Source organism: Anneissia japonica, unplaced genomic scaffold, assembly GCF_011630105.1.
Source record: "Anneissia japonica isolate Jap-2015-1 unplaced genomic scaffold, ASM1163010v1 scaffold1165_len1893470_cov193, whole genome shotgun sequence".
NCBI classification, from domain to species: Eukaryota; Metazoa; Echinodermata; class Crinoidea; order Comatulida; family Comatulidae; genus Anneissia; species Anneissia japonica.
The window spans coordinates 638,930-659,525 of NW_022709613.1; the positions used below are offsets into that span (position 1 = coordinate 638,930).

The window sequence follows — 20,596 nt, forward strand, 5'->3', positions numbered from 1 at the left end:
CCATAATTCTGTATACCAATTGAAAACATTGAGGAAGCATGAATTTAATGATACTGATTTGTTTTTTTAACTGATTTTGGTTTCAGTCTATGCTTCTGTATTATCTAAGTTCAGTTTTTTTGATTGGAGGATTGTAACACTTGCATTGCTGGTTTCATGTAGCTTCATTAATTATCTATAAAAAAAACAAAAACAGAATGTTGTCCAGAATAATATAATATTTTCAAATGGCTGGTAACATTTTAGGTATAATCAATGAAGTTTAAATCTAAATTGCTTATGTTTACTAAGAAAGTATATTGTATGCCATTTATATTACATTCCAAAAATAGCTTCTAGTTCACTTAAATCAAAATTTGATGTCAGGGTGGAAAAAAAAGTGTATTTGAGTATTTTCTCAGAAAATTGAATTTCTCTATCATTAGACATCTTGAAAGTGAAGTGTTAAAAATTAATAAAATTTTCAAGAGTATTCTCTCTTTAACATGTTTTCTGCATGGAAGGATTATACTCGTTCAACAGGGTGTTTTCTGAGAGCGCCACAGTGTCAAACACAAAGCACTTGTATTGTATATAAATTGGTTTAGTGTTCCAACCACAAAATATTAGCTGGCTGTTCATGGAAGATACATGTATGGAATAATCTTAAGAATATATTGCATATGTTTATTGTGTTTCATTACATGTAATATGGAAATTAACTGATTCAGATTACTAAAGGAACATTTACAAGTGGAAATAAATTATATGTGTGGTAACAAATGTTGTTGGCTATTTCTGAAAAATGTGTGATATTTTGAAATAAACACAAGTAATCAACAAAAATTATTACCAAATTTATCAGGGGAGAAAGTTTTCTCTTACTATGATATTTTTCCGGTAATATTATACATAACATGATAAGAAATGACTAGGTGAAGTTTGAAAAAGATTGACATTATATACATTTGGCAAACTGGCATTGAATAGGCAAATGTGGTAAACTAGTTTTTTTACAGTAGAATAGTCGAACCTCATGTTATTCTTTCATGTTATTTTATATTAGTTTTCGAAATTGTCTCCCAATAATAATAAATACTTCCATACAGTATTGTTTGATATATAAATATTATAATAATAATAATAGAATACTAGATGAAATTTTTTGATCATTTATATAAATATTATTATTCATTTCCTTAATGTATTCGACTAATTTCCACTCAATAAATTTAGTGCAAAAATGTATTTAATTTTTATGATTATATTGAATCTGAGTTTAATGCATATGACAGCAAAACCATTGCTGAACTGGCAACTGGGAACTTAATAAATTTAATTTGATGTTCTGATTTATTTATTTATAATTCATTTTTTTTTATTATAAATTGTTAATCATTGGTATTCTTTCATTATTATTGATTACAATATTGGTATTTTGTTTATTGTTAATCAGTGGTTGAATACTTGTTAACTTGTTATTGATGGTTTATTATAAATTTAATTTACTTATGATCAATATTGATTGATTAAAATTTGGAGAATTTAATATAATGATAATATTGATGACCTTATGCTCTTTAATTATTGGTGATTGATCTCCATGCATTATTGATAATCATATTTGTCATTTGCAAATCATGCCATTTGTTTAAATTTGTTTACAATAATCAAAATGTTCTCTGTACTTTGTTTAATTTATAAACAAATATTAAGTTTTAAGGTCAAGTATTATTGTTATATTTAAACTAAATTATAGTTTCTGTTAAGGGTTTCTGTTAAGGCTGGACATTTTATGTGACACAATCCACAGAGTGACACCACACATACACACCCCAACACAAATGCGCAATGCACACAGTTAAGCTATGTTGTTGTGAATGTAGATGAGCAAAGTATTGTCATTTATGTATATACTTTTTAAGATGTACGTTTCATAATTTTTAAATTAAAATGTAATTACAAACTTAGGAAAATGTGTTGTATAGGATAGGATGTCATCATTAATCCAAAAAATTTTTTAGAACATTTTCAATCAGCACATACACAAGGAATGCCTTTACTTTACATCTAAAAGCAAAAAAGTATGACTTCACAAACAATTTCTAACATTGCTGTTCCCAAGTATTCAATGTTTCCACTTGTGTACTGTTGTTACATGGTGCTCAGTTTTGCTACACATGGCATTGTGTCAAGTAATGCCTCTTGTTTCAAATGTTGCTAAAATGTGTGTCTTATGTAGCCTTAATTTTACAGTGTTGCCACATGTGTCCAGTTTGCCATATTGTCAAGTTGTTCCACATGTGTTCAGTGTAGTCACATATTTTCAATGTCACAACACGTGTCCAGTGTTGATGCATGTTTCCAGTGTTGCCACATGTCTCCATTGCTGCCATGTGTGTCAATTGTTATCACATTTGCCCGGTGCTGTCAAATTTATGTTTATTGTTGCTACTTGCATCCAAAGTTGCTACAAGTGTGGTAAATCAATCAATACCTACCTATGTATGAGGTGTAGATGTCATTACACTACAGTATGTGACAGAAAGAACTAATTCTAAGAAATATAACCACTTTGTATTCAAATTAGAATTTTGCATTTCAGTACAAATTTACAAGTTGTCTAAGAAGACAAAGCATATCAAAACATGATTATGAAATTGCTGAAATGTTTAAATAATGTTCTAGCTCAATAGAAAATGCATTAACCAGAGATTACCATAGCAATGAGGATGATGTGTTTATTTTCAATTTTTTCATGTGATTTTTTCTTTAAATTTTGTGGTTAAAATCATTTTTTTGTTACGTAATTTTTTTTGATAATGCTAATCATGTTAAATCATGTTCAGAATATGTACAAAGTTTACTTGTAACTGTAATTTTTTTTTTTTTAAATTTCTATTTTATATTTTTATTTTTGTCTTTGAAGAAGACGAGGAATCACGCCGTACATTGCTGCAAATTCTATTATTATTCTTGTACCAAAATCTCAGCAATTTAAATACAAATTTATGAAAGGTGCAATTAGAACATGCATGAAAGGGATTAAATAGTAAAGCAGAATAAATATAAAATTAAACACTCCTAACCAAGCTTGATTATTAAATATGAAGTATGATTCCATTTTCCTGGTCAATGAAGTCCTCAATTACCCAAGACCAATACATTTGAAATTAAGTATCAGTTAATTACTTTCTGTTAATGAATTATCGAATTACTTAATTACTGTGGTCTTCAGAGTCAACAGAACACTTATTTAAAATTTCCATACAATACAAATATGTACTGTATTAGAAACTGCCCTCTATTTTTGTACAAACGCTTATGTAAGGCTGTAGAGGGCGGCAAACAGTTTCTATCTATCTACCAGAATAATCATTTGTTCAGGTAGTAGGAAGTGAAAAAAAAATATGGAGGTGATATAATTTGTCCCAATTCATTGAGATGGTTAAATAGATTTGAAGACATTTTTCTGAATATTCTTCAATATGTACAGATTGAATTGAGTATTTGTACAAAGAAATATGTTACATGGTAAACAATATAATTTTATAATTGTGTGTATTAATATTTTTACTAAAAAAATTACTTGCATATTAATATAATATACTATACCTTATGTTGTTTAAAGAGGCACATCATAGGTACGATGCCTGTCTATCTAGTAGGATTCCAGCTACAATAATGGGTTTACTAATTCAAGTTTAGGGTATCTTTTTTAAGGAATGAATGCCTTGTATAGATTTGTAATTTTTCTCTAGTGCTTTACTTATTAGAACTTACATTGAAGATAGTATTTTCTTTTATGGCATCTATTCTTATTGGAGAAATAAAGACATTAAAGTTGTATAGTAAAATGGGTGTTTCATTTATTTGTACTATTGAAGAGGTACTCAACTTTCAGTGAGCAAAAATGAAAAGCACATTAGCCTGAAGATAAAAAGCATTAATTGAAATTTTAAGTAGTAACTTTATTTGCAAAAAAAAAAAAAAAAAAAAAAAAAAAAATCTTGAAAATATACATCAATTTATGAAGTTTATACACATAAAATTGATAAAAGCTTGCAAAATTATTTTCAACAACATTGTATTACCAAGGAGAAACACAATCAGAAACATCCATTATATTATAATGTTCACTTGGTTGTTCAGTAGATTTTCTCTTTCAAAAGCCTAAGTTATTCTGTGGATCTAATAATTTTGTATAAATAAATATAGTGCAACTCATCTCATCTTTACATGAGGGGCACATTTTTTAAAAATTTCCGTCCAGTTTAGTTTGTTGTTCTACTGTTTGAAAAGGCAGGTCGTTGCCATAAACTTGATGCTTGCACGTGTGAGTCATTGAAGATGCTTGATGATAGTAAGAAAGGATTAGGGCTCAATGGCCTTTATAATCCCACATTTATCTAGTTTTGCCTTGATACAATTTACTTAGAGGGTGGGGGGGGGGAGCCAATGAAACATCGGAGAAAAAATCAAAATGTTGATAAGTCTTTGAGATGAGTAATGTTTTGCCGACGTTGCAATTTATAGATATTTTAAGAACGCTTGCAGTGTTTCCAAACCTTGAGGTTGCAAATCAAAGTAGTTCAGCAAAATGGTTGTTAGATGGGTAGCAGGTCAAAACGGCAATAAACCAAACAGAAAATTACCAAAACGGCAATAAACCAAAACGGCAATAAACCAAAACGGCAACAGAACAAAACGGCAATGACAAGTACTAAAACGGCAATAGGCGTTGACCAAATCGAATCATCTTGAAATTGGCTAAAGGGCAAGTGCTGTTGGCCTTGGGCTGTAATTGCCCGGGGCCTAAATTATCTGTGGCTAACACAAAGCCAGATTTTCGGTGATTTTCTTTGGGGACATCTGATGTGTATAAGAGACAGGGGGGCGGCTGTGGGACTGGGGCTGGCGACACAAAAGCCCCATGTGTTAATCTGGCACTGGTCATAGGCTTTTTTCTCGCTTTTAATGTTAAATCGCTTTTTTTTTTTACACATCCATGACAAATTATCTAGATGCCTCATTTTGTCTGTATTAAATTTTTATTAATTTGAATGTATACTACTCTATCTCTTATATTGTGTTTCCCCCAATCTTTATCATCGTCATTTTTAAAAATTTATTTTAATGCTTACTGCTTATATTGTGTTTTCCCCAATCTTTTTATTATTGAATGTCACAATGGTCAGTAAATCTTATTTGAGTTGGATCTTTTAATGTTTTTTATTAGTCATGTTTTGGTTTATTGCCGTTTTGGTTTATTGCCGATTTGACTTATTGCCGTTTTGGTCCATTGCCGTTCTGGTAAAGTGTTGCCGTTTTTGTCACTGCCGTTTTGACTTATTGCCGTTTTGGTTTATTGCCGTTTTGACTAGAAAGCATTAGATGTTTACTTAATGTAACGTAGTTAGATTCATATAGCACCGAAGTCTCAAAGCGCACACCAGGGTAGCTCCCTACAGTGGGCAAGTGCACATGAGCCAAACAACCGATTCTACCAATATGATCAGTTTTGGTAATTTTAGTAAATCGAAATAGAACATTGTTACCGAGTTTGAAATTTAAATGGGATGAACTGACAGAGTAAAATATCTGAACAAGTCATCATCATAGTAATATTCAAGAACATGCTATGAATAGACAACTGATGATGAGATTGGTGTCGGTGATGATACAGATTCGATGCCTGCTTGTTAATACAATTATAGTGCTGTGTTACATTGCTATGGCTACTAGTAACTTTTCTTAGAAATTGTGGAGATATTAGCTTCTTTTAAAATAGAAGATGACATCTTATTTCAGAGTAATAGAGCAGCAACTTGAGACAGCTTTTGACAGTCATATTGGGAGGGTGGTGGAAGAGGAGGTAAAACAAGAAGAAGTAATGATGGTGGATGGATAGTCGAAAATATGTCTATTACTGATACTAATAATAATAAAATAGACATTTACAATCATATAGGTAAACGCCAAACAAATAAGCTTCCATCGCATTTTCTTTTATTTGAGTCTGGTTTATCAAAATTAATTCAATTGGGAGTCGTGAAGTTGTAATGCACAGAAAACCAATCATATACGATAGCCTAGTCTTAAAAATTACAAATAGATTTTTAAATAACACTGATCTTAAAAAGCAATTAAATGTATATAACAATATCAACGTGGTTTAAACACCGCCGTAGCATTTCACCATATTCACACGTACTCTGGATACATAAGTGATATCAATCACTAAAGGAAAACATGTAATAACAACCGCAAATCACATGAAAAGATAAAAAATTATCTTGATTGAATTCTGATAAAAATTCATGAATAAAATTAAAACATCAAGAATGAAGTACACTGCAGAATGTTATCAAAAACGTATGTATAGAAACAAAATTATACATCGGAGTGAACAGCGGTTGATGATAGTAAGCCTAATAGAAGGGTTTTTCAATCACAATCGACGTCATGAAGTATAAACCCGTTATTTTATTGTCTCGTTTGTTCCATTATTTTGCTTTTTGAGAATCAAACTTGCAAGATCATAACTGTGAAATAACTGTCTTACAACAACAACAACAACGAAATTGAGTATTCAGATCAAGTAAAATAGTATTTTAGTGGCCTGACGTTTTCAAATCATACAAACTAGTTTATACCAATTACTTTATATTTGAAAATATGTAATCGAATAACATGGGCTACCAATCATTGCGTTAAAATAGTGGGCCATGATATTCAGGTACCGTATTCGATAAAATGCACGTAGACGAACGCACTGCGTTACGAATCTACATTGCGTGTTACATGTAACCACTACTTCCTGAGTGCGGTAATCGATTTATTAACTATTATACAGAATATGCCTATACAGATTCCTTTAGAGGAACAACAGCACCCCATTTACTCCTATATGGTTGTTGACAAATACTATTTTTTAGAGTGCCATATCCAAATGAACTTGTTTTTATTTACTTCACATCAACAGCAAGTACACTCACCACATACAGGATGGAACGATGCTTTATAAAGTCTCTTAAAGTCAGGCTCCGGGGGAAAAATTTTTTTTGATATGTTGTAGAACTGAGTTTTGATCAAAAACTGAGCAACGGTGAATGAGATACAGATTTTTTAATATTTAAAAACTGGGGGAAAAAGGTGTAAAAATGGGCGGTTACGCCCCTTTTCCCCCCAGTTTTTAAATATTCAAAAATCTGTATCTTGTTCACCGTTTTTCCTCCGGAGTCTGACTTTAATGAGGCTTAGGGAATGGAGCTGTTTTTTGTCGTGAGAAAGTATTGCTGTGACAGGAATTGAACCCAGGACACTGGGATTCGAAGTGAAGCTTCTTAACCACTAAGCTATTCAACTCTACTCAAATTAAAATTTATATATTTATTTCATATTTTTCAGTTCCTGAAGAAAGCCGCATTCTTAACTGCGGTTATCCAAATGGTATGCACAACAGTTGCCTAAATACAATTTTAGCTGTTACTGTAGCAACCAGACAAAATCGTGCTTTATTGAGTTTCACCCCAGTTGTAAGACATGTATGAATGTATTCCATTGCAACACTTTTATTGAAATTGTTCACTACCATAAAAGAGTGCTAAATTTATTTCAGATTGAATTGCATCTGGATAAATCAATATGTTACTCCTTTCCCTTTTCTTTAAAAAATGGGTTCCAAAAGCACAAAATAGAAAGACCATTAAAATCGACTCCAGAATACTAAGCCTGCTACTTATAGAAGGTTTGATTGCCACCTTGCTCACTTTCAGTTTATATAACCATATCATTCGAATGATAAGTGATCTCTCTTATAAAAAAATCTATATTGTCAATAAAACCGAAAGTGCAATCACCAATTTCTGAGCGTCACCACAATTTAGGCCCCTTAAGCGTTAGAATTTTTATATAGGCCTATTAATAATAATGTCAATAATATTTTGAAAGCTGTAAATAAGCACCAATGTACACCAGTATGTACGATTCATTCTTTACATACTTTTTTTTTGCAATTATTTTGTAGTTTAAATGACAAATAGGCCCTACTTGAAAGTAGGGAAAAGGTCACAAGTATACACAATGTCATATTTTTACATTCACCTGCATTTCGATGTACAATATTCAAAATACATGAATCAATGTCGCTATAGATTTTTTGCAATTAAGCATTTTTCTAAAATCTATCAGCAAATGTTCCACAAAATAGACAACAATCATAAAAAATCTGCAAAGACATAAGTACACTTCTCATAATTGCATGTCACTTTCGAGTAATGTAGCGATTGCATTAAACGATTTCGTATAAACGATCTAGGAAACGGGCGAGGGTCATTATTTTTCTAATGTCGACTAGATGAAAAACATATACGTTGAAACTTTTAGAAATACTACTCAAACTAAAAATCTCGCGGCACAAATGTAAGCGAATTAATACTCTTTGAACACATTAAAATACTGGTATTCCAAGTACAGAAACAACTGAAACTAGGGTGCTTCTCATCTTTGAACATTTCCAGTTAACACGATTAGACGGATAGTATAAAACTAAAGCCAAAAGACTTAATTAAATTAGTGTATACTGTAATGCTTGTTTGGTAAACAAGCACTGTTTTAGAATATACAAACGTCATTCGAAATCAAATTAATTTGTGACGGAAACGCTGAAAAAACACTTCTTAATCTATAAAATGTTTTGTTTGGAACCAAATTTTCGGTACATCTTAAGTTTACATCAATTATCAATGATTTAGCAAATTCATAGTCCTGTTTTTGGATTGACTGGCGAACGAAAACCAGTAGTAAAAACGAAATTCATTGTGTAACACCAGATCCAGCACTTCATGTAATCAGGGAATAAAATTTCACTGTTCCCTGATGTATGATTTCTATTTGTTATTCTACGAACACAAATTGTCATAACATAGGCCTATCAAAATTGCCGTCTATAGAAAATTCTTACATTGCAAAAAATGTAGCAAGATGTAATTAAATGATCATTATTAGACGCCAAATAAAACCGTAATTAATTTTAATAACAACTATCTGATTCTGTTATGTGTAATGGAATTGTCCAAATGTTACCCTTAGACCTAATAATAATTTTATATCCAATTTTATTATCTACAAATTTTCAATACCGTAAAGATTGATCGAAAGGACATAAGTCCCACCCCCTCCCACGTCAAGTAGTTAAAAATCACCTAAAATCACCTTATTTTGCGAATTAGTGCCCCTCAACTAATCATCGAGCCCCCTCCCCCCACACTTCACCTTCGCGCCCCACCTCTCACCAGCACCCCAATTTCAAGACTTCTAGTTACGCCACTGATTAAAGCACATCATGCCAGTTTAACAGGATTCAAAACCTAATGAATCCATATTCAATACGCTTTGAAGAATTACATAATATTGCAACAACTACTGTAGTATTTAGCGCAGTGGTGCTCCAACCTAGCAGGTATCAGCTGAGTATACTCCTAGTGTGGAAAGACAACCGTAGGTGAAGCGCCTTGCCAGATACAGTGATACACGTCGAGGGGTTCAAGGCCATGGCCGCATAAAGTTGACAGCTCGAATTTCCCCCAAAAGGATCAAAATATAATAATGCTCATAAATTATTGGCCACAGCGAGGGGTTCGAACCACTTTCCTAAAAAATAGAGCCCCAATCGCAACCGCTGCGCCAGCAACATGAAGGACACAATAAACATAACCCAAATACAGTAGGCAGGTTTAAGAGCTAGAACACAGATAAATAAATTTGGTGGGTAGAATCATATTCAAGCGACGTATACCTTTGTGACGTAAACGACTTACTACTTAAATTATCTGATAATTATCAGTTTCGGTGACAAATAATAGTCAGGATAGTCATGATGACTTCACCAAACCTGATTAGGGGATTCTGATCAGATGATTGATGACTAGTGCTAGCACCAGTATAGAAGAGTATCAGCATTTTATTTTTCACCGAAATACTGATCATTTAGGTAGAATCAGTTGAAATATTAGTAGTTTGTTTTATTATGGCCGGTGTTCGTATTACTGTAATGTACCTAAGATAATTGGCTCATTTCTGCAATGTTGTCTTTTTTAAGCAGAACATAAAAAGAAAATAATTAAATGCAGCCAGACCAAGACAAATATACAAGGACAAAGAAAGTTACATCACTAGAGAAATTGCTTCTAATTTTTGAGCGATTTATTTGCATAAAATAAAATGAATAATAAATCTGTATCACAAGACACAAATGCCATATAAAACGAATGAAAGTTCTATTTAAAATTCATCCTGATGGGATCATTTTTGTCCACACACAATAATTCCGGGGTTTTGAGGACATTGGTGCCATAATATTAAAATGGAATGAAGTATTTTTAGGAATTACACATAAGTGTCATGGACTAGGGTTGGATTTCGAAGAAAAAACACAATTTCTTAATAAAATGGTACCGGTATTGATCAAAGATATTCTTTTGAAACCACAAGTTTAGGCAAACTGGTAGGTGCTCAGTTTATCATAATTTTAATATACCTACAATTTTATGGTTTGTTTACAAATAGTTAATTGTTTCTTCAATTTTTTAAATTGTCCAGCTTTATACGTGGACAGAGAGCCTCGAACCAACAGCAATAAATCAGGCTAAAAAATAAAAAAAAATTTAGTGATATTACTTTCAATCATTCGAAAAATTAAGGACCTTAATTAGATATATATTATATATATTCTTTATTTAAAACAAAAATTGTTTAAAGCACTATAATTACAATACAACCGACATTAACTTGTTACAAATTACATCAAGGAAAATAAGATAAACAACTATAATTTCTTAGCCACTTGATAATTTGGCATACATAGACATTCATAGTACGATACAAAAGTTGTGTAAAAGTTAATTTAAATTCAATGAAAATACTGCTTTACTTAGCATACGAGGCTCGAGTCGTGATGAGTTGAGACATGACACACGAACACAAGCTAATTTTGTAGTATTCACATAATATAAGTAAAACCTTGAAAATCCTTGCGACTCAATGTGCTTGACAGATATATAAGATAGTGAGTCGCTGATTAACTGAAGAGAATATTAAATGCTACATTTATAAGTCAGCAAACAGACAAATCCACATTAGACTAGAATTATGTGTGGAAAATTTAAAATATTAACGTAGACAAAAACTCAAAAGCACATTAAAATCAATAGCAATATTCTATTAATAATTTTCAGGCTTACACTTTAACTATAGTGCTTTCCACAGAATACAGTTTGCAAAGCGCCAAGTTCTGTTTACGATGGATGATAATATAATCCAGGGCGCTGATTGGATGAATTAACGCATTCTGCAAGGTAACGTTAAATATGACTATTTGGTCATCAGTAAAATTCATCTTGGACGGATCCGCGTGATCACATAAACTTCACTAAATAATCGGCTGTGAAACGAAACGAATCATCAACATTAGGTATATTCACAATTAGCAATGGAAACATGGTATGGATTAAGTCGATAGACATATCGTCATAATGTTTCTTTATTCTGTGATGTTTTTTGACAGGTATTACTCATTATAACTATTTTAAATCAATGTCTTCATCATCCAGTGATGATGATAAAGTGTACGGTTTAATATTTGAAAGCTTCACTGGTCGCTCGGGTAAACTTTTTAAGATATCGCGTTTCTCAGAATGATTGTCTGGTGCTTTACTTGTCGATTTTCCTAACAATTCTGCACGGCATTCCGCCTCTGATTGTGTAAAACCACATTTTCGTAAATTTGATTTGTTTTGAATGTCTGGTTTAGCATCAAAATCATAAACGTTCGAATTTGTTTTGCTGGATGTTTTGTAGGTTGGTGAAGCCATATGAATTCCAGAGTCGAAATCGGAGGACATAAAAACTTGCGAATCTGAACTGCATGTCGAGGCCGCCTTTGAACCCAATTTCGTGTCTGAATCCGAATCACTCGTCGTAGAGACAGTTTTCTTACAACTCTTTGGAGAACGAATTCCTCCGAAAAGTCTTCGCTTTGATTCGACAGTCTCATCGGAAAACATCGGACTTCGGTCGCGTGGTGAGACAAGTGCAATTTCTGTGTTGCCATTGGAATTGGTAAAAGAAGGCAGACGTAATGAAATCTCTTTATTTGGAGGCATGTGGTTGTGGTGGTGTCCAGCTTTATATGATATGCTATTGGAGGGTTTGAGTAAACTGCAGTCGTTCACCAAAGGTGAGATAAAAGATGGTGGTTGTGGTTTCGATGGCGATGGTAATGCTCGGTCGCACACTTGACCAACAAGACTGGCCAATGTAATTCGGTATATCTGAAGTAGGCTATTTGATGCATTGCCTGAGAACAGAACAAGAAAAACATCTGCAACATATGAAATATTTCTCTTGACTAAAATCAATCAGAATATACTTAGGCCTATAGAATTTATTTTCTTATTTAGAAATACAGGCGAGATGCAGATCTTTAATCCCCCAAAGAAAGGTTGAGGAGATTGGAGAAGAGAGCGAGAAAAGATAAAACTCTGAGGTGTTTCACTTGACTAAGATCATTCAGAATATTATAGTAGAATCTATTTTCCTACTTTAAACTACAGGCGAGATGTACAGTAGATCTTTCATCGCTCAAAGATTCAAATTCAAAATTCAAAATATCTTTATTAGCAACCAAAGCAAACATTGATTGAATTATACATAAAAGCAAGTCAAAATCAGAAATAGAAAAAATAACCAGTAAAAATATTTTTAAAAAATCAATAAAACAATTTATGAATTAAAAAGAAAACAATAATAAGGAGTTAGCATAAGGCAGTCACAATAAAAGAAAAGTGTGCCTATATTTTAAAAATTATTATTTTCAAAAGTTTAGTCCAGCCGTCTATAATCCAAATTCAACTTACAATGTACAGCGAAGATGTGTATAAGAGACAGGCCTCGAACCAACAGCAATAAATCAGGCTAAAAAATAAAAAAAAATTTAGTGATATTACTTTCAATCATTCTCATAGAATAAAACATGGAGTCGTTCACACTTACGATTATAAGTGAGTAATAACTCGGGCTCATCATCTTCATACATGTCGACTGCTGACACCAGATCGACCTATTGATAAGGCCAAAATATTAACTGTATCAGTAATAATACCACTATATTTAACGATGTTAACTATAAATATTATAAGAATACCAACAACTGTTAAAAACAAACACAAACAACAGCACCCAACACCCACCATCCAACAACCGTCATATTTCACCAACTACAAATCACCAACAACCCAATAACTAACAACCAACAACCAATCAAACACCACCGAAACCCAATCAAACACCACCGCCACAACCACCACCAACAACAACCAGCAGTGACGGTTTCAGAGATGTCCGAAAGGGGGAGGACGCCTGGAAATGACCTCTGAGGCGTTTTGGGCAATCAATAATTTCTTTTTCTTTCTTTTCCCCCCTTTTTTTAACCTTAAAATTAAAAAAAAAAGGGGGGGGGGCTAAATCCGCCCCTGCAGCTCCAACAAAAACAACAACAAACAAAAACACTGACATTAAACAATAGAGTGAAGTTTTATATAATCTTCAAAGGATACATACATTGGTATACAATTACTATTTCTCAAATCCTTAATAGGCCTATAATTATGATATTAATTATTAATGAATATCAATAGTGTTCATAGCATTTGTGTGGCTGATCATATTATAGCCAGGGGTGGATAAAGAAAAAGAAAGAAAAAAAAAAAGAAAGAAAGAGAAAGAAAAAAACGATCGCCCAAAACGCCCCAGGGGTTATTTTCGGGTGTCTAAAACACAAATTTCGCGGGGCATGCCCCCGGACCCAATAGGGTATTATTATCTCGATCGGGCCCACTTTCGGCGCCCCTTTCGCCCCCCCCCCATTTGGGCATCTCTGGATCCTCCTGATAGCCTACCTTAGTCGATTCAACCATATGAACCCTGAATGTATCACCATTCTTTTCATTAATAAGGTCAAATTGCTGACGATAGCCCACGCAAAACTCATTGTCGCCTTTGCTCCCACCATCCACTAATGTTAACAAACAAGGCACATCATTCGCACTCAGTTCCTGGAAAAAACGAACAGAATGGAATACATGAAAGAAAAACGACAACTAAAACAACGAACTCATTCGGTACACAAATATACAACATAGCCACAGAGAAGCAATGACCTGGTATGAAACCCGCAGCCTCGTACACACAATGAACATTTAATTTACTCAGTGTCGAGGAATAGTGGCATGGGGTGGGGGTGCTGGTGTGGGGGGTGGCGCGTCTGCAAATTGTGGGTGGGGGGGGGGAGGGCTCGATGATTAAGTGATGGGACTTTTACCTGGCAAAATAAGGTGATATTTAACTACTTGACTGTAATTGTTTTTGCTAAGCAAGTTTCTAGTGAGTACGAGCTTTTACTACGGGGGCGTGCGCCCCCAGCCACCCAACCCCGTAAATACGCCGCTGAATTTACCCTAACAAATTGGAAGCCATCAATCGTGTCCGTATCAGCTGTAGTGCACCAAGTCGTCCACGCAATGCTGTGTTTCCACGTCATTAGCAGGATCTTTTTGCAGACAGCAACAGCCATTCGCAGATGAATTCCACCTGGTCTGCTCAATGCATACAAATGACAACCTAAAATTATTTTAGTGATTTTAAAAACAAATAAAAATAAGAACAGCGTCAACGACAACAGTTGTAGCAACAACAATAATACTAGATGAAAATTTTGATAATTAATGCGAATATAATAGGAATAATAGAAATTATGATGATAGTAAAGTTGATAATAATATTATTTTTATATGATTCAAATAAAAATCATTAATTGTTTTAATCCGTAGACACACACCCTATATTTGGACTGGTTTTCAACACACAAATACAACTGTTGTTAAAAAGCCCAACGTACAAAAAAATTCGCTGCATCTGTTCCACTTTCTTTCTTACATAAAGTTGATAAATAATCACAACGAATTTTAGATAGGGTTTAAACATATGCATACCTTGTATATGTGTTATAAGACTTTGGCATTGGAATTTGAGTTGATTTCTTCGAAGTTGATTTATACAAGCGAACTAATTTTGATCATGACTGTAGTATTATATCAACCTGAAAATTTATCGATTGTTTTCAGCTGCTGATGACATAATATTTCCAAAGTGACTCACCTTTGGTTCGCTCTAGCTTATGCTCTTTAATTTCCGCTCTTCCAAGAAGGACATGTTGGTTTTTTTCACCTTCTAACATTGATAATCTGAATACGTATACACGGCTCTCCTTTCCTAAGACGAAGTAAACAATATAATGAGCTTGTAAGAAATAAAAATGAATCATTAAAAATGAAAATTGACATAATTGAAAAAGTACGCTATTCCTCAGATAAGCCACACATAAGCCTATATGCAAGAATTTTTTGTTTTTAATTTATGCCTTTAATCATGTATACCTATAATAGAAAAACAATAGGTTAATTCGAATTAATTCCGACACTACTATAGCTGTTTCGTACAGGTAGCTACATATCCTCGCTCATAAGTAACAAAATGCAAAGCTTGTAGCACCGAAATAAATTGTATTTTTAGGCTCTAAACAAATTCGATGACTATTTCTTTCATCATCATTGCATATAGCGAAAATAAGTATAAAGACATTCGTATTTTGTTGTTTATATCACACACATCAAGAATATTTAATTAAATTTAAAAACCAAATAATATTAACAGTCATTGTGATCAGCTTTAGGATCAAATTTATGTAGAGTATAACCAACCTTTATCAGCTCTGAACAGCAACAGTCCATGTGCCTCTACCACGCTTAGTTGTTTCACGCTTACCGACTTGTCAATGATAAGCCGAGGTTGCACAGAATCTAAAATAAAACAGATGATCACATAGGCCTACGTTTATATTTATATGTATTATAGACTTTATAGAAATCAGTTAGCTGCATAGCAGTGTTAATCTGGTTCAATTTAGGCAAATAAAGGCCTATTTATATATACTCCTTGAGCAATAACGAGGTATGATATAAACATAAATAAAGAAATAAATTACATTAATGAAGTAAAGTGCATGAAGTAGGCCTATATGCTTTTCAACTATTCAAAAGTTTCACAAAGAAAAAACGTCTGTTTCAGTCTTGCGACTTGCACTCCAATGTTGCAATTAATTTGTTTAAAAAATCTAAAATTTAAATAATTTCAACCATAGCATTTGTGTTTAGCAATTCCTTTAAGATCAATACAATTTTGATAACTTTTCAATGAAACAATAAATTTTAACAAACGCCGGTAAATATTAATGACAAACAAGAGATTACGAACTAGACGCTGTTAATGTTCAAAACAAGCTTCAATAAGAGAGAATATACGGTACGAAACGCCTGTAATGGCCAGTATAATCAGTAATGGCACTAAAGGAAGTAAATAACATAATCAAATCAATGATGTAAATGTGATCGTGACTATACAGACACATAAATCAAACATCATGGTATAGTTAATGGAGTGAAGTAAGACTAAGCATGGCCGTAAAATAATTGTGTTATTTTTAAAGTTTGACTGACGTCGTTCAAGATAAGTTTAAAACGTTCAACCTTTAAAATTGTACATAAACAAAACTTGATATTGCATAATATAACACGCTACCATGTTTTATATGCGTTCTATCAAACCATGGATTAATTAATTAATTCCTCCATGGTTCTATATCTGAAGCTCTGTCCAGACTATCAAATGTTATTTGACAAAAACATGTGACATACCTAAATATGGTCATGATGACATCACATCATTACCATATAGGGACATCATGAATATATATGGGCCTAAAACAATTTTGTCACAAATATAGTTTGTTAATCTGGACAGAGCGTAAAACAACAATAAGAATATTTGTTTTGATGTATTAAACAACATATCGACTCTGAATAACAATGATAACAATAATAATAAAAATTATTATTATTACTATAATTTTAGCTTGAATGTGTCGTGTGCGGAAGGCGATTTTAAATGAATATAAACATCACTTGTGTTGTTGCTCTTATTATAAATAAGAAACTTCAAGGAAATATAACCTTTTCCAGCTCTTTAACTTTGATGTAACTTGTGTAATTTTTCGTCACCTTGTCACGAAACGTCGAATATTTACAACATAATGTTCAAGTACCAACATAATTTGAATATTTCTGGTAACATTGCAAATTTATGTTATAAGACTTTCGTTTTAGAGAACCTTATCAATTCCCATACCTCAGGGATGACTTAACTTTTAAACAGACGATTTAAAACCACTCATCTTTTCTTGGGGGATGTGGAATGTTGTTTTGTGTTATGTTGGTTATTACAATAATTAGTAGTAGACCCACCAACCTAAAAAACTAACACGTAATGAAGGTCAATATCGTATATAGTACGTAGTTTGTGATATTTCAAAAAAAGAAAAATCAAATTCAAGGACAACCAAACGGAATAGTCTTCAAATCAAACAGTCTCTTTTTTGTTCAGTTAATATACAGTATTAGTACAGGTACGGTACAGCATTATAGGTCTATAGTATTTATAAATATAAAACCCTCATAAATTCAAATTAAACATTGAATTATTCATTAGATCAAGTAAGAAATTAATTTGCAATGGGACACAAATCAAAACAATTAGGTTTACGTAGATTCTTTTGGAATTAAATCATTATACACGTTGCCGATAACCTTAAGTGTTAATGTACAGAAAATAAGAACGGTATATTTTCTATTCTTCTGTTAACTTGTCAAAAATGTACTTCTCTTGGGTGTCTAGGATGGCGTCATAAAATCAGAAACATGGAGGTTGAGTGGGTTGCATAAAAAGAACTCTAAGAAGAGTGCATAAGTCTGTATATATTCTGTGTTGACAATCTGTATGTTATGTCACATAAATAAATAATTTAGGGTCTGTGTAATGTCTAAATCATTGTAAAAAATACCTTCAAGAATGAAAACACCTTCTTCTGTCACAACAACGAGCTTTTCGCCTGAGAAAAAACACCAAACAAACATATGTTAAAAACAATCAAATTTTACGTACTTGTTTATGATTATTTTAATATAAACTCACACAACAATTTTTTGGAAGCGTAAAAGAATATATCGTTACTAGGGAAAATGTAACGATATGCCAAAAATATTCAGTTATAGTTAGTGACCACAATGAAGACAGGACGAACGACAATATGTTTCGAAACACACGTGGACACGCCTTCTTCATATAATTATATATATATATATATATAATTATATATATACTGTATATAAACTGTTTGTTAGCTGTCTTAGTCTGATGCAGTATAATAAATAAACTTGAAATCGTTTATCATTCTTATGTCCGTTTGGGCACACCTTGGAGTCGTCTTGTTGCTCAGTTAACTGTCAGCCTATAATTCGTGGGCTAATTTAAAAAAAAATAGTATATAACTTTATTAGAGGCTTCTGCGCGCGATAGCAGCTCTCATTTCATGTGTGCATAGATGTTCTTACCCCAAGAATCACCACATATGATTTCGTACGGGAAGTCTTTGGCCATAAGTTGTGGTTCCCAAGGCTAAAGATAAAAACATAATAACCATTAAGAGCTAAAAGAAGTATTAATGTTTCATGAAATAATGAGGAACGATTTTGAATAAATATTTTTTACTGATTAAACAACTGGCGATAATTTTTAATGTTATACGGAAACACGTGGGCCTGTTGTTTTTGGTACGTCCTGTTGTCAAAACATGTTTTAGTATAAAAATATGTTGTTTGTAATTGACACTGGCAACTTAAGTCAGCTGATCTGAGAAACATTTATCAGCTACGTTCGCATGTAATTGATACTGACTATCAACAATTAAGTTTATGAATTACGTCACCATTTATGGAATAATGATTATATTATATATCTAAAATAGCTCTCCCATGACAATACGATGATAGGCTTAACAAAATGTAAATCTGTAGTCAATATATTGTCAGACTCGAAAGCAAAGGATGTCATTGAATGTACAGTGAATTTTTAATGCAATTGTACTTTTGAACATCAACCTACCTCTCGTTTTAGTAATGACGTTGTGGCCGTGCTTGTTGGTGCGTCGCCTTTTACAATTGTTCGTAGTTTCAGTGACTAGAAAAAAAAAACCACCCAGATTTAATTATTACCTTTAACATTCAAATAATTAGAAATCAGTACTAAAGTACGGCGTGCTTAAATGTCAAAAACAAAATAAAATTAAGAACTGCTATACTCCTACAGATTACATGGATTACACACGAGAGTGAGTTGACTAAAACGATTAAAACATGGGATATTAGATTACTATAAATCCATAATTACAGCTACTTGAGAATTGAAAACAGCAATCTACTATCTTATACGCATCAAAGAATTCGGAAATTAGACGTGTAATTAATACAGTACACCAATGGTACTGATTACCTTGTATCTGGAGAACGGAAAGCATAAATATGATAAAAAGTAGAATAATATCTTTTAATATTCTTAATAACGTGTAACTATGTAATACAACTTACCTGACCAACTCGTACGAATTCGGCTTGTCTGGCTTCTTCTTTCTTGCTTCTCCAACCCCAGTGTGGTTCGGGGATGACGTCACTGAAGGACCGTTTGTTTAACATATTCTAGGTAAAAGAGGTACAGTAACAATATCAAGAGAAAAATCATGGGGATACAGGGGCGGATCCAGGACTAAAAAGAGGGGGTTCAAAACGTTTCCAAAAACACCCAAAATGAAAGGGTGGTCCGGGGGTCCTCCCCATGGAAAATTCTGATTCCTAGATGACCGGAAATGAGCTTTCCCAACTTCTGAGGAGTCTTTTAATGACCTTTAATATAGGCCTATTTAACATTCAAGATTTTCCCCTCTTGAAAAAGGTCAGGTAATTTTATCTTTTTTTTTTAAATAGAGAGAAAAAAAATCAAAGTCATAGGCAATATATTATTATACAATAATGTATATATTCCAACAATATTGAGTAGTTCGATACGTAGTGGATCGATGAACCGATAGACCTGAAGAACGCACTTTCGTACATAAATTATTACGTCGAACCAAAAACTTGTGTATAATTTTATTTAATTGAAGGCTAGTTGGGCTAAACCTTGTTTGGCTGATCTGCCAACCTATGCCTAGGTAGGTTAGCATGCCTTTTGTAAGCCAGGACCCAGTAGTATTTTGTTACGTTACTTCACAATGTTTTGTGGAAGTACATGATGATTATTATACCCCTGGTCATTGGATAACATACATTGATAAACCAACAAAAGTAAAATCTTCTCCTTTTTTTTTTGGTAGTATCTATATAGTACCACAACACCCTACCAGGTACTCATTTATACTCCCGGGGAGACAAAGACAAACGTGTTGCCCAAAAGGACACAAGTGATTTCAAGAGTGCGAGTGTGGAATCCCGACGTTAATATTCTGTATATGTACACCACCATGTATTGTAGGCCTACTTCGTTTTTTAAAAACTTTTTTTTAATTTATTTTAATTTTTTTTTGCGAATAAAGAATAAGAATAAGAATGTTTCG

General features: G+C 32.8%; 1 protein-coding gene across 1 annotated transcript in view; it reads right to left on the reverse strand.

The window, feature by feature from the left end:
• Window positions 1-5,971: 5,971 nt before the first annotated feature.
• The window catches only part of LOC117106833 (GTPase-activating Rap/Ran-GAP domain-like protein 3), a 61,544-nt gene continuing 46,919 nt past the window's right edge, over window positions 5,972-20,596 (reverse strand). The window contains exons 14-23 of the mRNA XM_033248307.1: window positions 19,575-19,682; window positions 19,093-19,167; window positions 18,543-18,606; window positions 17,993-18,040; window positions 15,798-15,896; window positions 15,196-15,309; window positions 14,495-14,658; window positions 13,938-14,093; window positions 13,033-13,099; window positions 5,972-12,394 (exon numbers count right to left, since the gene is read on the reverse strand). Coding sequence (XP_033104198.1) covers window positions 11,562-12,394; window positions 13,033-13,099; window positions 13,938-14,093; window positions 14,495-14,658; window positions 15,196-15,309; window positions 15,798-15,896; window positions 17,993-18,040; window positions 18,543-18,606; window positions 19,093-19,167; window positions 19,575-19,682 — 1,728 coding nt within the window. The 3' untranslated portion in view covers window positions 5,972-11,561. The remainder of the gene's footprint in view (window positions 12,395-13,032; window positions 13,100-13,937; window positions 14,094-14,494; window positions 14,659-15,195; window positions 15,310-15,797; window positions 15,897-17,992; window positions 18,041-18,542; window positions 18,607-19,092; window positions 19,168-19,574; window positions 19,683-20,596) is intronic.